Raw genomic sequence first — 19731 nt, forward strand, 5'->3', positions numbered from 1 at the left:
ATGGTAAATCAATATCTTTTGCTGGCATTTGGACGAGTTCAAAAACATTGATTGCAAGTTACATGTTTGTTTTTTACAGCTTCTTTAGTCTGTTTTCGCTGTAATTCAAGTAGTTTGCTTTTCCACTACTCATTTCATGGTCCGCGCGATCATTCAAGAATACGCGCGAATATGCGAATTGTCATAAATAGCTCTCATATCCACTAAACAACAAGTTCCATATTAACATGATCGGGGATTAGTGATATGGAAAAATTCACTCTCTTCTAGCACCTGAACCATACATCGAAAATTAGGTATCAGTTTCACGGTCCGCGTGCGATCATCCACAAACATACGCTAATAAGCGAATAAGCACTAGGTTATAAAATCGAATTTATACTCGCAAAATTACATCCACGCTATCACACGCGACATACCAGTACCCACACGAATGAACACGTTAACGTACAAACGCTCGAGCCATTCAGGATGATACACGCGATCATGAAGATCCTACGCCAGCACATATCTGAACCATGTGTGTGTGTTAACCTTCTAAATCCCACTGGTCAGCAGTGATATTATGATAACAAGTTTTCTGCATATGGTCCAATCACCCATGCAAATAACAATCTCGAGATTTAGTAGGTGCTAGCTCTGCCGATTTTCCAATGACCTATTTCGGAATGACAGAGACCTAGCGGTACATTCCGAGGCCATTTTCCCGTCGGCAAGCCCCGCTCAGTTATAATACGTGTATCATTATGATACCAGTATTACAATGAAACTTTCGATTCCTTGCCACGAATGCGTGTGCAAGGAATTGACGAGTATTTAGTTTTTTATTTTATTTACTTGGGATTTATATATAAATTTATAAGGTATTTCAGCTTGTTATCTTATACATACCTTGATTAACTATTAACAATGGCTGCTTAGGATTTTTGGCTTACCGGTTTGTTCGAGAAAAATTGTCCGAGTTGCTAACGCATCTGTTTCCCTTCACATGTCACCACCTTGCAAAACCCAGCGCTGTGCTAGTCCTTCTTATTACAGCACCATGTATTCCTCAGCCGCCCCAGCTAAATAGGAAACCAAGCCATTTTTGCCGAGTATCGTCCTGGGGCATTCAAACCACTGCATAAGACGAGCACTGCTGACAATGATGTGAAGAACCAGACTTGGACTACAAACTCCTAAATCATCTCACTTCTCTAGTTTAAATCCAAGCATCGGTAACCGGGCAGATTGGAGCAATCGTGGATAACGACGCGGTTTTTTGTATCTGTATGGATGGAGAGTGTCCGCATATGAACATAATTCTTGAGCGTTTTTTTTTTTTTTTCAAAAACACATATCTACAATGAGTGACTCTCATTGTTTACTTTCTCTTCTGTTAATAATTTAATAATTAATAATAATAACATTTATCCCTCAACTGTTTGCATAATATGCTAGTTAAAACCACCGTCTTTCGATCTGTATTGTGAAATAAGTAAAAAGTGCAATAGTGACGCCATAATAATCGAAAGAGAAAGTAAACAAAGAGAGTAACTCATTGTATATATGTCGTTTTGAATAAAAGCTCTAGAGTTTTGTTCTGTGACATGCAGTGCTGAGCTCCATCACGCTACTGATGGCAAACCTGCTAGACTAAAGAGAATGAACCGATTAGCACTCAATACAGTAAGCGATGCTTATCTAGTTAAGGGCTCTCACTCCAACGAATTGGAAACAGTATGACGGTTCTCTTTTGGATATCTCGCTTATTGCAATCATTATTGAGAGGAATTGAAACTGACCATCATTTTATTTACAATATAAATACGGCTATGACGGTCATCTTATTACAAACAATGAACTAGTAATAACAAACAGGCGGTTTCACACAAATAGCTTCAGATAAAAGAAAGAGAAAGGTGGAGAAAAAATCAACAAAGCACCGAATGCTGCCTGAATACAATACACTACTCATTCTAAATTTCGATAGTATCATAGTCTCGTCTGACTATGCGTGCCTGTGAAATAGTTAACAAAATCATAAAATGTTGTTCACTGGTTCATGATTCTTAGTACAATATCCACGACTGACCATTTGTACTCGTGAAATAGTTCGCAAATCGTAGAGTATTATTCATGGATTCGTGAGCTGGATCGTGATTCCTAGTACATGATTCTATTTCGAGTGCTTGTAATATATGGAAGATCTTCCTATTCATTTTCAATTCCATGTTACTCTGTACAATCATAATTTTTTTATTTCGATTATAGAGGTTTTAACCTTAAGGTCATTCGCCTCTTCGGGTAAGAAAAATCTGCTATGAAAAATTTCTAACCCTATGTGCGGGTACGGGACTCGAATCCAGGTGCGCTGCGTACAAGGTAATCGATTTACCAACTACGCCACGCCCTCCCCCGGTCATAAAATTTGCACGTGAACTATTTCACAAAATTTGGGTTTTTTATGTCCAGCTGCTAGCGACTTGTACTAGGAGCGAGCAGCCGATATAAGAAAACTATTAGGATCGTTGTTCATTTCATTTGGTTCAATGTGATGTCCGGACAGAGAACGAAAACTGCGCCGAGCACCAAAATACATTATAAAGCCACAGATCGGGCCGTGATATAGTTCACAAAACAAGATACCGTAAATGAGTTAGGCTTTAATGAGCCAAATCATATTGTTAAGTTATTCCTAGTAAACTGAAACCATGAACACAAATCACTCGCATATCACTATAACGTGAGCAGAAATTACGGAAATCGTGAGTAAGATACTATATTTCTCTTTGCTAGAGAAAAAAATTTAGGTGAAAAACTGTTTTCTCCACTAAGGAGAAATTTTTTTTAAACCACTTTGCGCGTAAATGACAATAAACCTATAACTAAATTAGTTATTGGAGGCGTTTCGAGTACCTCTCATCAGAATCCGACACTAATTTAGTTCACGGACTAAGCTAGCGCCGGATTGACGCTAGCTCCAAAAAATTAAAACACGATTTGTGTTTCTGAGCAAACCTCCAGTCCTACATGATGTCCCATAAGAAAAGAAGTTCTGATTTAAGCTGATGAGAATTAATTAATCAATTTTCTCCTTAGTGGAGAAACTCTGTCTATACTCATATAGATACAAACGCTCGTGGCCTTTGCGATAACACAAACCTAGTCACAAACGCGCATGGGCAATTGCAATAATCCACACATACACCCGCGATTTCACCAACATGAAAACACCCCGGTAGTTCAGTAAACGTGGCACCTCTAAACTTCCAAACGCGGTCTCAAGCATTAACCCACCACTCGCGCGACCATGAAACGGTCACGTCCGGAAGTCTAACCTCGGTCATAGCAACCTAGACTAATGCCATTAGTTGCACCAATTATAAAATGACGCTCATATTCACTAGACAACACATGGTGACATGACCTGGAACTCTTGTTATATGGAGAAACTGACTCTCTTCTACCATCTGTACCACACACTAAAAATTAAGCATCAGATTCACGGTCCGCTCGCGTTCATTCAAGAATACACGCTACATGATTCTAAAATCAAAATTATACACGCGAAGTCACATAAACGTGACAAAAACGTAAATATACAAATGCTTGAGCCCTTCGCAACCATCCACGCACCCGCGATCTCGCAAACATGATAACATGTAAGGTGATAAGGTGAATGTCTCAGCTCCTATAAATTTTCAAACGCGGTCTCAAGCGTGAACCTAAAAACTCCCGCGCTCGCACGATCATGCATCGGTCACTTCCGGAAGTTTCTGTCCTTGGTATCAGCAGACTAGATCCATGCCTTCAATTGAACCAAGAAAGCTCTCATATCCACTGGACAACACGTTCCATGGCGACATGACCGGGAACTCTAGTGATATGGGGTAACTCACTCCCTGTCAGAATGTGAATTGTACACCGAAAACTAACTATCAGAATGAAGGTCCGCATGACCATCCAAGAACGCACGCGAATATATGAATGGTCACACGATTACAAAATCCAGCTTTGTTCACGCGAGCGCACGTGACAAACACGTTATCATACGAACGCTTAAGACCTTCGCGATTAACAACGTTTTAGCTCTTACGAAGTTTCAAACGCTGTCTCAAACGCGAACCTATAAACGTCCGTTTTCGCGCGATCATGAATCGGTCATGTCCGAAAACAATTATCCTCTGTCCTAGTAACTGGGGCCATTGCCTGTCTCGTCAGCAATTGTAGTGTGTGATTCTGACGGGGAGCCCTTAGGAGAACCTAGCTCTACAGCTCCAGTAGGACAACTCTCGAAAAAAAGGAATTGAACAGATTTTTTCCGTGTTGACACTAAATTGCGATTGTCCTATCGGCAAACCAGAACTGCTGTACTTCCAGAACGCCAATCTCAATGAGTCATTTAGCCGTAGTTTGACATATTTTGGCTGACATTTTTTTTGCTGTAGGCGACCAAGAGGATCTGTCAGCTAGCTAGAAGGAAACAGCACCCTCAATTTTATTTAATCTACATTAAACACACTATGCAAAATTCCTGAAGAGAAAAAAATATTGAGCAAACCCATTTTTTTGTGCATAAGGACACAAGAACTATAAAAAAGTATGGTTTTTTAGTGTTTCGGATTTTCCTCCTCAGTAACTAACTCCAACTTAATGCTAGTTAGATAAGTACAAATCAGCACCAAATTAGACACCAAAATTCAAAAAAAATCACACGCTTTGCGTGATGTACCGATAGTAAGCACAGAAGTTCTGTTTGCCGACGGGGAATGTGAACCGAAACCGTCTTTTGGTATAAGAACCAAGTGCCTGGTACTATGCAGAACTCCAATAGAGAAAAAAATATTGGAGAAAGCCAATTTTTGTGCATAAGGACACATTTCTCGTCGGCAAACAGAACTTCCATCCGTGCTTACCATCGGGACATCACTCAGTACCAGTCAGTTGTTTAATGTTCACGCAAGACGTGTGACTTTTTGGGTTTTAGTGTCTAACCAGCGCCAATTTTAAGTTGGTTTGGACTTATCTAATTAGCATTAAGTTGATGTTAGTTACTGACGAGGTAAATCTAAAACACTCAAAAACCATACTCCATTAAACACACGTTTGGTAAACGATCCTTCGATTTTCGTCGTTTTACATCAAAACAACCTAGAACCAAAAATCTTTTTAACAGCTGTCCAAAGAAAAGAAAATAATCAATTTACTGTCGAATAATATCCAACCACCAATTGCCGGTTAATCCAGCACTGAGACACTATTAATTAGCCTAGCAACTCCGATATATCCGTTGGATATTGTTCTACTTACGCAATATAACACAGGGACCGCCTGCCACGAAACTACGACCAATTATTATCCAATTTCATGTCGTTACATGTTCGAGTGAATTCATATTTCTGCTACATGTATGTATATGCTGTTCACAATCAGAAATCCTTCTGAAAACATATATAAGCCGATACGGTAAATGCCCCAAGTCCCCTTTACAGGGTCAATCGGTCTCGTCAGCAGTACGTACTGTATGTAGGAACGAGCTGTACAACAAATAAATAAAAAACCCATTCATGTGTGACTCAACCCGTGGGTGCAAAGGCGAAGGATTGCACCCAATAATCGTACGTAAGTACGAACCAGAAAAACCGAAAACCAAACAAACCGAACAAAATAACACATCCTCTCCAGGTAAAAAGCCGGTGTAGTACTTCTGGCAAAAGTACATAAATTATAACGAGACGAAGCAGCAGCGCACACAAGAATGGAAAGCGACTGTGAATGGGAATAATGAAAAGTACAAGCAGTAGAACAGACGGGCTGAACAGCTGGATGAGAGAGAGAGAGAGAGAGAGAGAGAGAGAGACAGAGGAGAGAGAGAAAAAAAGAAGCACGAGGACGGCTCCCTCTATGGCAAATGTACATAAATACTCGAAGCACCAGTGCTCTAGCGAAATCCGGTGCGTTACGCTTTCACTTTGGCTGAGGAAAGCTGTCTACCTACAACACATTAGATTCCCCCAGGACTCGAAACTGCGTGGCTCTGGTGCACTTTGTGGATATAGACTGACTGATAGTCCTATTTGCACGATAGTAGCCACTTTCACTTGTGCCGCCAATTTAGTTTCTCGGGAGAATGATACATCGTTTTAAATTTAGTACCATTTAAGATAATTTTGCCTTCCAAATACGCTCACAACCCTACACAGGAGGGAACAACAGTACATGTGTGAAACGGGAAGAAAACGATTGAATTTATGAATTCGATATTTCCGCTCCAGGCGTTCGACCTTTCTTCCTTCACTGCTTGCCCGTTATACTTTTTCACTTCTGCTCAGGGTTAGTTTTTTTCATTGAAGAATTTATACTTGGAAAACATCTCCATTCCTTGGCGTGCTACCGGAGCTATTACATAGGAGCTGCTCCCGTTATGAAGCCGACCGAAGAATGCGGCTAGTGTGAATAATTTGTCAATTTGGTTGAAACCCTCAACTTGCCCTTACTACAGCCTGGGGAAAGCTTTTTCTTCCGATTACGTGCATGCCAAAGGTGGTTTGACACGGCCTACAAGAAAAACTAATCAATCATGCACCCCAGATCCTTAATGCTGATAAGCAGCGAGGTGCGGTTTAGCATCCACACCTTCCGCCTTCCGATTTTGAACCATTTTGCGCTGACCTGTAAGAGGTTAAGGCTAATTTATTGTTCTGTCAAGAAAATTGTCTGCCCGAGTACGATGAAAGGAACTCCTCCAAGAGGTATAGAAATGAGTATCAATTTAGTGTAGCCAATGCAATGTCCTTTGTTCGTTATGCTCGCCCATGTCCCCCACCGTTGCTTCATCGGTCGGAGTTTGTAGTAGGTACTGCTTCTTTGTTGAAACTTTAGGGCTAACTATATCTGCAGTTGATGTTGATAAATTGTAACCGATGACCTTTCTGGCGTTTGTCGTCTGAGCCTGGTCCATACGGTTGGTCGTGTAGGGACAGGGCAACGCACCACCGACCCTATAGAGAAGGGGATTTCAATGAAACCATCGAAGCCGGATGTAGGACTAACATCAGTGCCGTACATACACGGTACTTACGTATACATATGCATTGCTTAAATGACAAACAACAACACAACAGCCATTAACAGATGCATGGAAAACAACAGAAAATTAATTTTATGCATGCATAAAGCAGAACGATTCGAGGGGATGTTTCAACCCCTTTCTTCAGTTCATTGTTCTGTGCCACCCTTTTTCGGCTTTAGCAACAGGGAAAACGATAATTCCAATCTTCATCCGACTCATAGCCAAAAAAAATCGGCTAGCTTGATTTTGATCAAGGAGTTAATAATCTGAACAGAAAAAGGAGACCATGAAGAAAAAACCAACCATCAGAAAGTCATAGCCCTCTGCATTACTTCTCAGCTCGGAACAGGATTTGAGTCCCGTCGAAACGGATTGGAAAAAAGTGAACGAAACAAATTTTCGGGTATCGACGCGACACCATGCATTTACTTCTCATAGTTAGACTTCACGAGCCCGAATCGACTCAAGAGACTGCGGCGCCGGGGGTAGAAAGGGCTGCAATGCGCCTTCGTTGAGGTGCATGTGAAAAAGAATTGTTGTCATATAGTCACAAGCTTATCAAATTTTCCATCATTGTATATATTAGGTTCTTTACTGACAGAGTTAACCTCACCCTTTTTGACAGTTTACTAGTGCTGTTTACATGGACTTAGAAAAACTATTTTTATGTCCACGTAAACACAAGCGAACTGTCAAACATAAACACTCGAGTTCATTTGTGACGTCAGTCGACTGTTAGATGACAGTTTTGTTTTAACTCTCGACTCCAATCTTCTCTTGCTTCTTGTCTCCATCTATTATGTCACCAATTAGCTAGTTCCCGTGAGCCGTTTGGATGCTGATTCCATGAGCCATGTAGATCCTGTTTCCGCGAGTCATTCAGCTCTCGGCCTTGTTCGCGCCTCTGTTCAGCGCTAATAAAAAATCAGCGAAATAAAATTAACCACACAATACAAGCATAATCGAGCAGCATCTCCAACCAATTTTATTTCAACAAGTGAAGAGTTAAGTGCAGGTGAAAGAGTGAAAATACAAAACAAGTAAAGTGTAAAAGGTTTTTACTTTTCCAATCGATCACATCCAGTAGCAAGCGGTTTTCCAAAATACAGTCCACTGAAGTTGTCTGCAAATTGTTTTGAGTGGTCCATCCGAGGAATTGTATTTATCTGCGGACATTTATAAACATTGCCAACCACTAACAGCAAGTTGCAAATTTTCCACACCAGGTCCTATCACGATCTGCTCGGATAGTCTCCGACGGTGAACTCACCTTACTCCCCGACGGAGGAACTTCTCCCGACACAGAGCCCTTTCCTTGTGCCATTTAGCTCCCAGCTTTATCGAGATCGACTTGTATATTATCCAACGGTGAACTACCCTACTCCGACTGAGAGTTCCCCGGCAGCGGAATTTCTCTCGGTACCAGTGTTTGTTTCGTGAACCAATTAGTTCCCATTTTTGTCACGATATAGTCGTATAGTCCACGGCAGCGATTCTACCCTACTGTGAATTCTGTTTCGTTTCCGTGAGCTATATAGCTCCCCGTATAGTCCCGATCTACTCGATCTAGTTCCCGGCGGTGGACCTAACCTACTCAACGGACTAGCCACCGTCTCACCGGTTAACATCAGGACAACGTTATCCGCAAAGCCAATGATCTCGACTCCTCTGAGCAGTTGCAGTGTTGGGACTCCGTTGTACATTATATTCCTAAGCGAGGACCGAGCTCTGAGGTACTCCCGCCGTGACCCTCATCGACTTCTGCCCCATGTTCGTCGCAATTGCAGATTGTTGCAGCATCCGATTGTACTGCTCTGGTGTCCATCTTGGGGAAGCATAGCAGCTACAGACAAATACACCGTTGATCCTGGCAATCACGAAGCCTTCGTGTGCGCTATCCGCCACCTCCTAGACAGAGAACCCGCCATCCCTGTACTATCCACTACCCTGTTACCATTGCCGGGCGGAACACGATACGGCTCTTCAATACTTGCAACGTCGCATTTCGTTTCTGTTGACGACAGCCACAACAGTGTCTCTGCAATATCGCAATGATTGCTATTAATCTGAGTTATCTCCATCATGATTGGCCTGCCTTCGCATTTTTGTAGTTTTGGCATAAGAAACCATCCCATTCTATAGCAACGTTTACCTTCTTGTCACATTTTCTGTACAGATCAAATCTGTTCGGGCCTTTGCAGTTTCTTGCCTGATTGCGTAAACCCAAGCACCGTTTGTTTAGTGGCTCTACGGATCAATCGTAACGAGCACACCGACCATCCGACTTTGATCTAACCGGTGGTTGGCTGCGGTTGGTGACAAGCGTATCGCTGTTGTCTATGTGCCACTGTACGCATTCCTCAACCTGATTCACATCTGCGCTTTCTCCAGGTTACATTGCTCTATCAGTGGGCACATCACTTCGTCTTCCGCTGTGATCTCGTTCCGATTCCTGAATTAAAGCTCTCACGTTCGCTTCTCCTCCCACTGCTTCTGTCGCTAGTTCTCGGTAGGTCGAGCTCTTGATCGATGAATCCTTCTTCAGCCCGAACAGCATCTCATTCATTTCTGAGTGCGCTGGTTCTTACTACGATCTTCCCCAGCTAATTTAGCTTGGGATCGTGAGGATCACAGCGTACGCTTTGACGACTATAACGCCTCCCTTATACCTCTCCTGGCGGATCCGAATGTCTTCTTTCTGCTTTTTCTTACTTTCATCCGTTTCCTTCCGTTTTTTCCTCTTCTCTTCTACGGTTTCTACGGCTCGCGATTCACCTTCCATTTGTAGGCTATTTCGCTGTCTTTCATCAAACTTCTCAAGCTTCTTCGGTTCCTCCTCCTCTCCTGATGTTTTCGTTACTCTTTTCACGGATCGGAAATGCCGGCCACACTATTTGGCAACCTCCGCAGTCTTCAGTGTCTTTTTGGCATTTTCAACTCTCTCCAGCAACGCCATCTGTTCGCATTCGGCGGCTGCTATTCGGATTTGATGCTGATAACTAAATCCCTGATCTGTCCGTTCACATTGTCCTAGCTTTTCACGAACTCATAGAGCTCTTCGATTTTGCATAATTGCATAAGCTGCATCACTTTGAGCAACCCAGACTAGTGGTCCTTTTGGATAATGCTTGATTTCGACATGCGCACCTGAAACCGAAGCTTTCCTTGGCGTCCTATTGGTTTGCCTCGCTTCGTGCTTGCTATGGCCTCCTGGGCTGCTCTCGTTGCTGCTACGGCTGCATTTGCTGTTGCGCGGGGCTATTTTGGGTCGGTGACCTAGGTAGCCCACCTTTGGCAAACGAATTCTACACACTTGCTCCTAAATATTTTTGCTTCTTGGGTCCCAACTTGTAGTAAGTGATCCCCTCTATATGATCCCATGGTTCCATGGTCACCTTTGCAAGCAGTGAGCTCACATGCGAGGGTTGACGCAGTCCTTCATGGAGTACCGCATTGAGAGCCGGATCTGCGCTACTCAGGATCGTTCAACTAAGCCTACTTCCACCTACTAAGGTGTCGGGTTTCGAACGTACTTGGACACCTAACAAAGCTTTAATGGGACGGGGGACGTTTATGGAAAGTGTCACTCATCCTTACTAGCGCAGTGGAATGGCGTGGATGTCGGTCCATCAATTTCGATGAAATCCTTATTCACACATGTGTTCTACGCATGTATGCCATAATTTCGCTCTTACTGTTATCGATCCTAATGTGCCGGTTGGCACTCCAGTTGGGTTAGGGTGTTTAATGTAAAATCTTGGATAAACTTTTAGCGGAAGCGGTACCGACTCGCTTCGACGGAGCTGCTCTCGGTTTTATATGGCCAGTTTTAGAGGTTTATCAGAGCCGCAGTTCATTTAGCCGTTAAGAGTGACTTAACCTTACCTGGAAACACCACCAGGAAGCAAACTACTTTATTCCCCATGTGTGTGCGTTTGTGTCAACAATGTCACCTCTGTTTCTCAGAGGTAGCTGGATCGAGTTACACAAACTTAGTCGCAAATGAAAGGTACAACCTTCCCATCGGCTGCTGTTAATTTTTTGTCGATCGGAGTTCCGGTTCTGGAGTTATAGTTTGAAGAGTGCGGCCACACAGCAATTTTCCATATAAAGTGGTACCACCATAATATCAAAATGATGCAAAAAATTGGTGCATTGGTAGATTTTCCTGATCAATAATGACTGGTCAATGTCGGTTTGGCGTCATTGACCACCTACGACGGTTCTTGATTGCATAAAAGCAGTAACTGAAAAATGTTTCAAGGGGGTGCACAAAAAAATTTAAAAAACATTTTTTAGTTTTGATGCCAAATATCTTTAAAATGCATGAAACGCTCGAAAAAAAATTGACGAAAATTTGGGCTTAAGTGATCGGCACATTTTTACCTTTCTCGTATAGGAAGATTATTTCGTCACTCCGAAAATCGTCAATCTAATCCTGTCATAGCGGAGAGCCAATTTTTTTTTGGCCGAGGTAGGTATTCTGAATTTTGATAAAAAAAAATCGGCCTGAAATTTCCAGTTCTGTACAAAAGTGATGCAAATTTTCTGTGTGATTTTTGTAAAAAAATGCGGAAACATTTTTTCGGAGAATTTTTCAATAGTGACCTAAAAATCAGAAAATGTCCAACCGATTTCGAGCAAAGCCATCAGTATGGAGCACCAACAAAACACTCCAGTTTTGTAAAATTTTAAATTTTTTTTAATTTATAATACTAACTGGGCTCAATCGGCATTAGCCATCGCGAAGCCATGATTCTTAATAAAATTTTAAATATTTGCTGCAAATTTGTCTGTAATATCTTTCGAAGTCAGGTATTTAAAGATGACGGACGGCGCATGTTTTTTTCAGGAGACTGGGCGCGTAGGTTGGTTTAATGAGCACACGATTAATTAGGGTATTCAAGCCGCCTCTATCATATAGCAATACGCAGAATTTATTTGAAAATGTGTTCCTTCACCAACCGTCATATTTATTTCCGATGGTTGGAAACTTACAATGCCGAAAGCTCGGATTTCTACAAGAATGGACCAAAGTTCGTTCGGTTTGAAGTGTCGTTCATTTCAACTAAATTATAGCCGGAAATCTTGAACTGTATATTAGTGAATTCAGTTGACGCTAGGTGTTTGAAGGCGACAGAGGGAGAATATATTTATGACACTATATATTAAATTAAAGTAAAATGAAATGTAGGAGAAAAAATGCCATCGAATATTATAACCACTTCAAAAGCTTTAGCACCTCGAAAAAATACTTCTAAACGAAATTTTAGTTCAATGGCCTATGATTAAGGATTCATGCAGAATGGTCAAAGTTCAACAAATTTTACCGGTGAACAAACACCAAAGGATCGATTCAATAAAATTTCAAAAATCTATTTCGTATTTTTGATGTCAATTATCTAAGAAAGTCATAAAACGTCATTATCTAGTGTCACCTTGAAAAAAATGTTTGAAGATTGCATTTATGGACCTTGCACAATTTGTGAGTTGAGTTGAGACGTGCGTTTGGAAAGGAAACTTTAATTTGTTTTTAAGCCAAATGTCAAATGAAATAAATAATAGAAGGCAATATTTTCAACAAAAAAAATTTGGAGCTTACTCCAGATCTCAGACATTTGGCATCGATTTTTTTAAATTTCGAAGAGTTCGTGTTTTTTGCGGATGTAAACCTTTGAACCTTGATCGTTTCGCGCGACACTTAAAAAAACAGGACCTCAAATAAAAATTTAGGATGCCAATATAATAATCCTACCTTATGTATGCCGAGGAATTCATTTTTAGGAGCCACAGCATGGCATGGTTGGTGGATTGTTGATCACGGAACATATCATTAGATTTGGAATTACCAACCCGTCACGACATTCTGGTTATGTTTCAGATATTACTCACCTCTTTGCACATGCGAATGCAACAAAATGTGGCCGACCACATCTTTGCTTTACTATCCTCTGATTTATTTTTCAATATTTTCGGTTAATTCAGTGTCTTCCACTTTGCGCTATGTTCCAGGCTCGCATATAAATAACCTCTTTTGATGAACTCAGCTGATGTCAAAGTAGATGTCGAAGAAGATTTGGCATTAAAGATTCCGACTTCCTGCTTAAAATAATATACATTGTATAAAGGACTACCGTGTCTACATGCCCGCTCGTAAAGCTGAGATCGACGGTGTAGTCAACGATTCGAGTTTATCATGCGTGAATCTACTGAAGTAGGGGGTTGGCTGTTTCAAAGACCTCTTGCTCCAGTGAGCGAAGATTTTAAAATGGCAAACGCACTGAACGGAGCATAAGGGTGTGTTTCTTCACAAACAAACGGTGGACGGGACAAATGCTGTGTGTGACGATCGTTAACAGAATTGTGTTGTGTTTAATTAAATCTTCTTCGATAAGGATTGTCTTCCGGTTCGGCTCTTTATACCGTGCATCATACGTTGCTGCTTTTCACTAAATACAAGAAAAGGGGCCAGTGTGCTGGAAAGTTTGCTTACTGTGAGGAGAGGGCACATCCCAAGCAGCAATTGAAGTTTCATAGCACGCTACAAGTGCAATCTAAGTTTTATGAGAGGTTTTAAAACTACCATAAAACCTCAATTGTTACTAGGGATGATCTATTACCATTTCCCGCGTACAAACAGCGTTCGGGGATGCTGAAGCGTTCTCTTGAACGGCTTTCTAAGCACCCTTTTGCAAGCATTCTACGTTCTTGTGAGCCAGGCTAATAGTGCGACTTTGGTGAGTGGTGAGAAACCTTGTAAATGCTTCCAGGAATACCAAAAATATCATATGACATTTCGACCAGAGATTTTTCTTAGTGAAAGATTGGTTGGGCCTTGGTCGTCAAATTTGTGATATTGTGGAACTCCTTTCGTCATCGAGGAGACTTCAATTCTCACGTTACGCTATAGGGTTGTCCTCTCGATGATAATTGATCTAGCTTACTCCACGAAAGTTTTAAGAAAGTGGCGCATTACTACCTATGATCACATATTTGTGCCACTTGTGTTTCTATTAAACTGAGATAACGGGTGAATTCTTTACAGTTGGAATTTTCGTGTTCGTTCGTTGTTTATTAATTAATGCGCCCCTTCGGTGTTTACATCGGCTTTCTTTTACAGTTCGTCTTTCGAACAATACTTGTACCCGGAAACATCACTCCAACCCTGTCTTATTATATAAAGCAGACCAACATCCCAGCGCCCTCTAAAGTTGGCGCCCTTGGCGGGGGCCAACCGCACGCTAAGGATCTGATTCCAATACCAATCAACTGAATTCTATTCAAAAAATATCGAACCGAAACTTCTGTGGCTCAGTTAACACCATTCGCCCCACTACTGTTTAGGTGAGAATGAGAAGGCGAGGAAAACGAACAGATGCAAACTTCCGCCTCTTGCATTGCCAGATCGGGACATTTGCACAAAGAAGAATCCGCGCCGAGTGCTACTTTGTGAATGGTGAATGTATTTTACGATTATTACATTTTCCAGCACAGGGCGCCTGCTTTTGTTCGGGGGCTGCACTATAGCACAGTAGAGGTAGTCGTAGTACGTATAGTAGTCGTAGTTGCTGCTGCCATAACAAGGAATGCAGCGAATGTTTGATCTTCCCTCTGAGCCGTGTATGTATAACATCCAGGCAAAGGCTACAGAGGGATGCTTCGGGCGATGGGTTTGGTTTCGGCTCACGAGCGAGGTGTGGAATTCTCCCTTCATCAACCTTCAGCAGTAGGGCCGGACGAATAATTCGACAAATTCGAATAAATCGAAGATTAGATCGTAAATTTACGACTTGCTGAATTGTGCTGGGAAATCAGTCTCAGTGCATGGGAAAGGCAAAAAGCTGGCAAAGCGAATTGGATTTTGCTGAAAGGAAACACCATAAATCAATAAATACCGGAATGGAGGACTTTTTGTTGAAAGATGTAGGATTAGGTTTGGCGCGACGATGGTACCACGTGATTGCTATCTAAGTTTAAAATGCATGATTTTAAATTCGAATGCTATTTTGTACATTTTCTGTGAATAACTTCAAATTTGTTGACGTACTCATGATTTAATCAAGTTTTTTTTTCTTTTTTTTTCAGCCAGTGCAATTTCAAAGGATCTCAATAAATGTGTAATAATAACCAAAGTACACAATAAATAAAAACTCCTACAATCATTTATTTACGCACACTTGAAAATACACCCAACACCACAACCCAGTGAAAGAGTGAGTGAGCGCAGTTCAATCCCCAAATGCGAAGCCAAAGAAAGAAATTCAATCTGTGATTTTTGTTCATTTTGTGTTATAAATTATTTGTGCGCGTTCCTTGAGTGCTGACAAAGAAAAACGGAAACACAACAAAGTTACGACTGCCAACTGTCAAAGTGAAAAACGCGACAAGAAGAAAAAAAACCTTCAACAAAGTACTCCTGGAGTGTTTGAAACCAATAACAACACCGGTAAAGGAGCGCGAGTCAATCAGAAAAAAACACCGAAAGCATGTTGATGCAAGTATCGCAGGACGCGGCCGATGCGCTCGCGTTGGTCCCGACGTCGGCGACGGCTACGACCGGCGTACAGCAGAAGGACACCACCTGGACGAAACTGTTCGTCGGAGGTCTACCGTATCACACCACCGACAAAAGCCTGCGGGAACACTTTTCCGTGTACGGCGACATCGAGGAAGCGGTCGTGATAACGGACCGAACGACGAACAAAAGCCGGGGTTACGGATTCGTAAGTTACCTCCTGGAAGATTTCTATAGCGTTGTTTTATTTTTGTTTTCCACTTCGTTTTCAATGCTGTTGTGCGAGTGAGATCGACAAACTGATCTAAATTTTTTATTTTCTTTTCAAACCTGAAGGTTATTATGGGAGACAGAATGAGTGCGGAGCGAGCGTGCAAAGAACCCAACCCGATCATCGATGGCCGGAAAGCGAACGTGAATTTGGCCATTCTGGGAGCGAAACCACGAGGCAACATTACACCTGGTAAGTTTGCAGACTGATTCATACATGCATGTACGTTAGATAAATCAGGATTTCAGATTATAAATATCAACGAAGATCGCGAGAAGATATTCTCGGCAGCATTTGTTTAAAAATTTGATTGATGTCAACAAATGCGCGAAGTGCTTTTTATTGTCATTAAGTCCGCACTAGAAATAGGCCAAAGACGTGCAAAAACGCTATTTTTTTTAGAAAAAGATTAATTAGAGATCCACAACAAAATAAACGAGGCTTTTGTCACCAATGCTGCGCTCTAAATTAATTTGTTTTATTGTTATTATATAATTGAGATTTTTAAATGTCACATGATTAAACAACAACGGGTGTTTGTTCAAACCCTCTAAAACCGAATGCGCAATCTTGTTGCATCAAACATACAACTCAAAACAGCGATCATCGTCACTAGTCGCATGATCTAATTTTAGCCAAGTTTCGTATGAACCGGAATATATTTTTAGATTCGTCGCTCCACCGAACTAGCACTGCCGACTGGTTAGAGCGAGACGAGCAGCAGGAGAGAAATGTCTTTTAATTAGTGCACCGAGGCGGAAACTATCAAAACCATTATAACGCGACACTAATGTCAGTTTAAAACAAGTTGACATTTACTCTCTGTCAGTTAGGATTATCCAACCACCTCAACGCGCGGTTGTTGGTTGGTCCGGCCCGTTGAGGTGCAATTCAATTTTCTCAATCCATTTGGAACCTCCAACATCTGGTCCGGAAAATTATTTTCGCAGCTTGAAATCGAACACGAAATCATATGTTCGAAATTGTTATTACACTTCCTCGCCCAATTCGGGTTTCTTCTGATGGACGGGGCGAAGCGAGAAAGAAAACATAATACACATGTTGCTGAAGTTTATGGCAATAAAAACTTATTTCTTCTATTTACATACATACCATCAATTCGCTGGCAGTTTACATGTTCCGGACGGGGCTGATACCCCTTGCGGAGCGCCATCAGTTCGGCCGCTGCGTGCTAACTGCTACCGACAGCTTTTATAGGAACAGTGCCAATGATCGTAGCAACCGGTTCAGATGAAAAACAAAACGACAGAATGAAACTTGATTTACTTTGATGATTTGTTTACCAATAGTTAGTATATTTACTCGCTAGCTGACCCGTCCGCAGGTCCGGCGGTTTCTGTAGCACCACCACTATGAACGAAAATTTTCTATTTATTTGGATTGAACTGTACACTAACAACTATGCCGTTGACATTATTACAATGAAAGATTACTGTGTTGAACACGTTCACCTGGGCATCTTTCAACGGTCTAACAGGCTTCTCCTTTTCTACCAAAGTGCCGAACTTTCACTAAAAAAATACCCAGCATTCTTACAATTTTCTATCATAGTCCGCGCGATCAGTCAAGAACACATGCGACTATGCGAATGGCCACACGGTCACAAAACCGAATTTATACACGTGAAGTCACATATGCGCTTGCAAACGCGACATACACATTAACATACAAACGCTTGAGCCTTGCGCGATCTACCACGCACACCTACGCAGGCGATCTCGCAAACCTGATAACATTCCGGTGATAAAGTGATCGTTTTAGCATTTATATATTTATCAACGCGGTGTCCAACGTGAACCTACAAATGCCTGGAACCAATAAAAAAATAACGCTCATATCCACTAGATAATACGTGCTATGTCGACATGACCGGGAATTCTAGTGATATGGAAACACTAACTCTCTTCTAGTATCTGAACCGCACACTGAAAATTAAGTATCATTTTCACGGTTATACACGCGATATTACAAACACACTAGCACACGCGACGTACAAAAACCCACGCGATCGAACACGTTAGCTTACAAACGCTCGAGCTCCGCGCCATGATACACAAAGGCAAACTTGTAATCACGATCATCATCGCACAAATACACCCAATGTTTCGAAAATACAAAAACACCCCGATGATTTATTGAGCGCTATTGCACTTATAATCTGATCAACGCGGTTTCAAGCACGAACAAACATACGCTCATTTCCACGCGATCGTAAAGTCCATTCGCCCGTACATCTGAACCGTACACTTACTATCACAATCAGAATCACGGCCAGCTGCATTCGAATTGGGCTCTTCGAAATAAAAGTCGGATCAAGTACTTTCAGCGTAAGAACCAATCAAGAAGATAACCGGATTTTATTACAAATTCTTTCCACACAGACTAGCAGGACCCAAAACAATAAAACTAGCAACCATGACTACCGTCGTGACTCGCTGGATTTGGACCACCATCTTTGTTCTACCAACGAATTTTATTCGTTAGTTCAAACGACAGGAGTCAAAAACTGTCGAAAAGGGCTTATATGTAAACTGGGTTACCAAAAATACAGAATAATCTGTATTTATACAGATTTTTCAGCCATTTTCAGACCAAGAATAGGTATGTTTTTTCAGCTCCAGTAATACTTCCTCTCTGTCTCTCTCAGCTTAGCCCTCTATATTAAAATATATCTTCACTTTTGAGAGTGGTCGCTCACTCTGAAAGGTAAACATTATATATCAAAAAAAGTCATTAAATGAAGAAGAAAATTATTGTTCCATTGTGGACATCGATAAAGCTCAAGTTTCTGGATGTAAAATATCAGAACGTCCTTCCTTGACTGATTTAAACCACAAGAATTAATACCTTCGATAGATAATCCAGCAAAAGGTTAAACGACTCAACTGATTCGATATCGACACCGATTTTTCGAAGAGTAAATACAGATGAAAAGATTTTTTAGGACAAAAATACAGATTTAATTTTGGCAACCCTGTATGTAAATGTATCTTCTCATATTTTTCATTGTTGTCAGTTTTATTGTCAAAGTCAATTTGTCATGGAAATTTTACATTCACATTTGACAATGCTCCGAATAAAAATCGAATCGATTAAAAAGTGCCCAATAAACGAATCGCTGTAACTGTAACGAAATTGAGTTATTCCCGTTGAACTTTCGATGAAATTACAACAAATCTATTCAATCTCAATTCAATTTTGCTCGATTGCTGACCAATTCGATGTAACTGGAAACTCGGCATATTCTATGTTGGAATTCTTCAATAATTATTGAATTGAAGAATTATAATTCTAGCAATAAATTTTGTCTTTGTTTATTGTTTCTGCAGTTATGCTACTGGCAATGTTTTGTTTTGATTTCATCGAGCACTTAAATTGTCAAAAAGTGCGATCACACATTGGAGTCGACGCCAGAGCAGTGGAAGAGGCGTTTGTGCCATTTAAAGATTCTACGAGAATCGGACTGTCTATAAACTAAAGGGAAACAAAATTCTCCCGAATTCATAAATAAAGTGCTATTTATTCTGGAACAATAACGTTTTTACGTTACGAAAACAAAACCGTGAAGAAAAATCTTACATTTCATAATTGTGTTCAACTTTCTTTCTTCAGCGCCTGAATAACACTTTTATTTGTGGATCTATCTATTTCTGAGATATTCAGTCATGGTTTCCGCTATGTCGTTACAAAACCGTTCTCTTCCCGTGAGCTAGTCTATTACTTTATGAACGTTATTCATTACCCAAATGTTGACTCGGAGTTTTATCTATAAATTTAATAACAATTCTTGCGGTCAAATAAACGTCTTAAACTAATTCTTGCTTTATTGCAGCTTGATCATGATCTAGTTTTCGTAATTGTAAATTAGTT

At 41.0% G+C, this 19731-nt stretch overlaps 1 protein-coding gene across 3 annotated transcripts in view; it reads left to right on the forward strand.

Annotated features, from left to right (window-relative positions):
• LOC131693712 (RNA-binding protein 24-B-like) overlaps positions 1-19731 on the forward strand; it is a 211051-nt gene that overhangs the window by 124782 nt on the left and 66538 nt on the right. For all 3 annotated transcript variants that reach the window (XM_058981788.1, XM_058981789.1, XM_058981787.1), the window contains exons 2-3: positions 15140-15777; positions 15906-16032. In XM_058981788.1, coding sequence (XP_058837771.1) covers positions 15541-15777; positions 15906-16032 — 364 coding nt within the window. In that variant the 5' untranslated portion in view covers positions 15140-15540. The remainder of the gene's footprint in view (positions 1-15139; positions 15778-15905; positions 16033-19731) is intronic.

The sequence above is a fragment of the Topomyia yanbarensis genome, chromosome 3, assembly GCF_030247195.1.
Source record: "Topomyia yanbarensis strain Yona2022 chromosome 3, ASM3024719v1, whole genome shotgun sequence".
Lineage (NCBI taxonomy): Eukaryota > Metazoa > Arthropoda > Insecta > Diptera > Culicidae > Topomyia > Topomyia yanbarensis.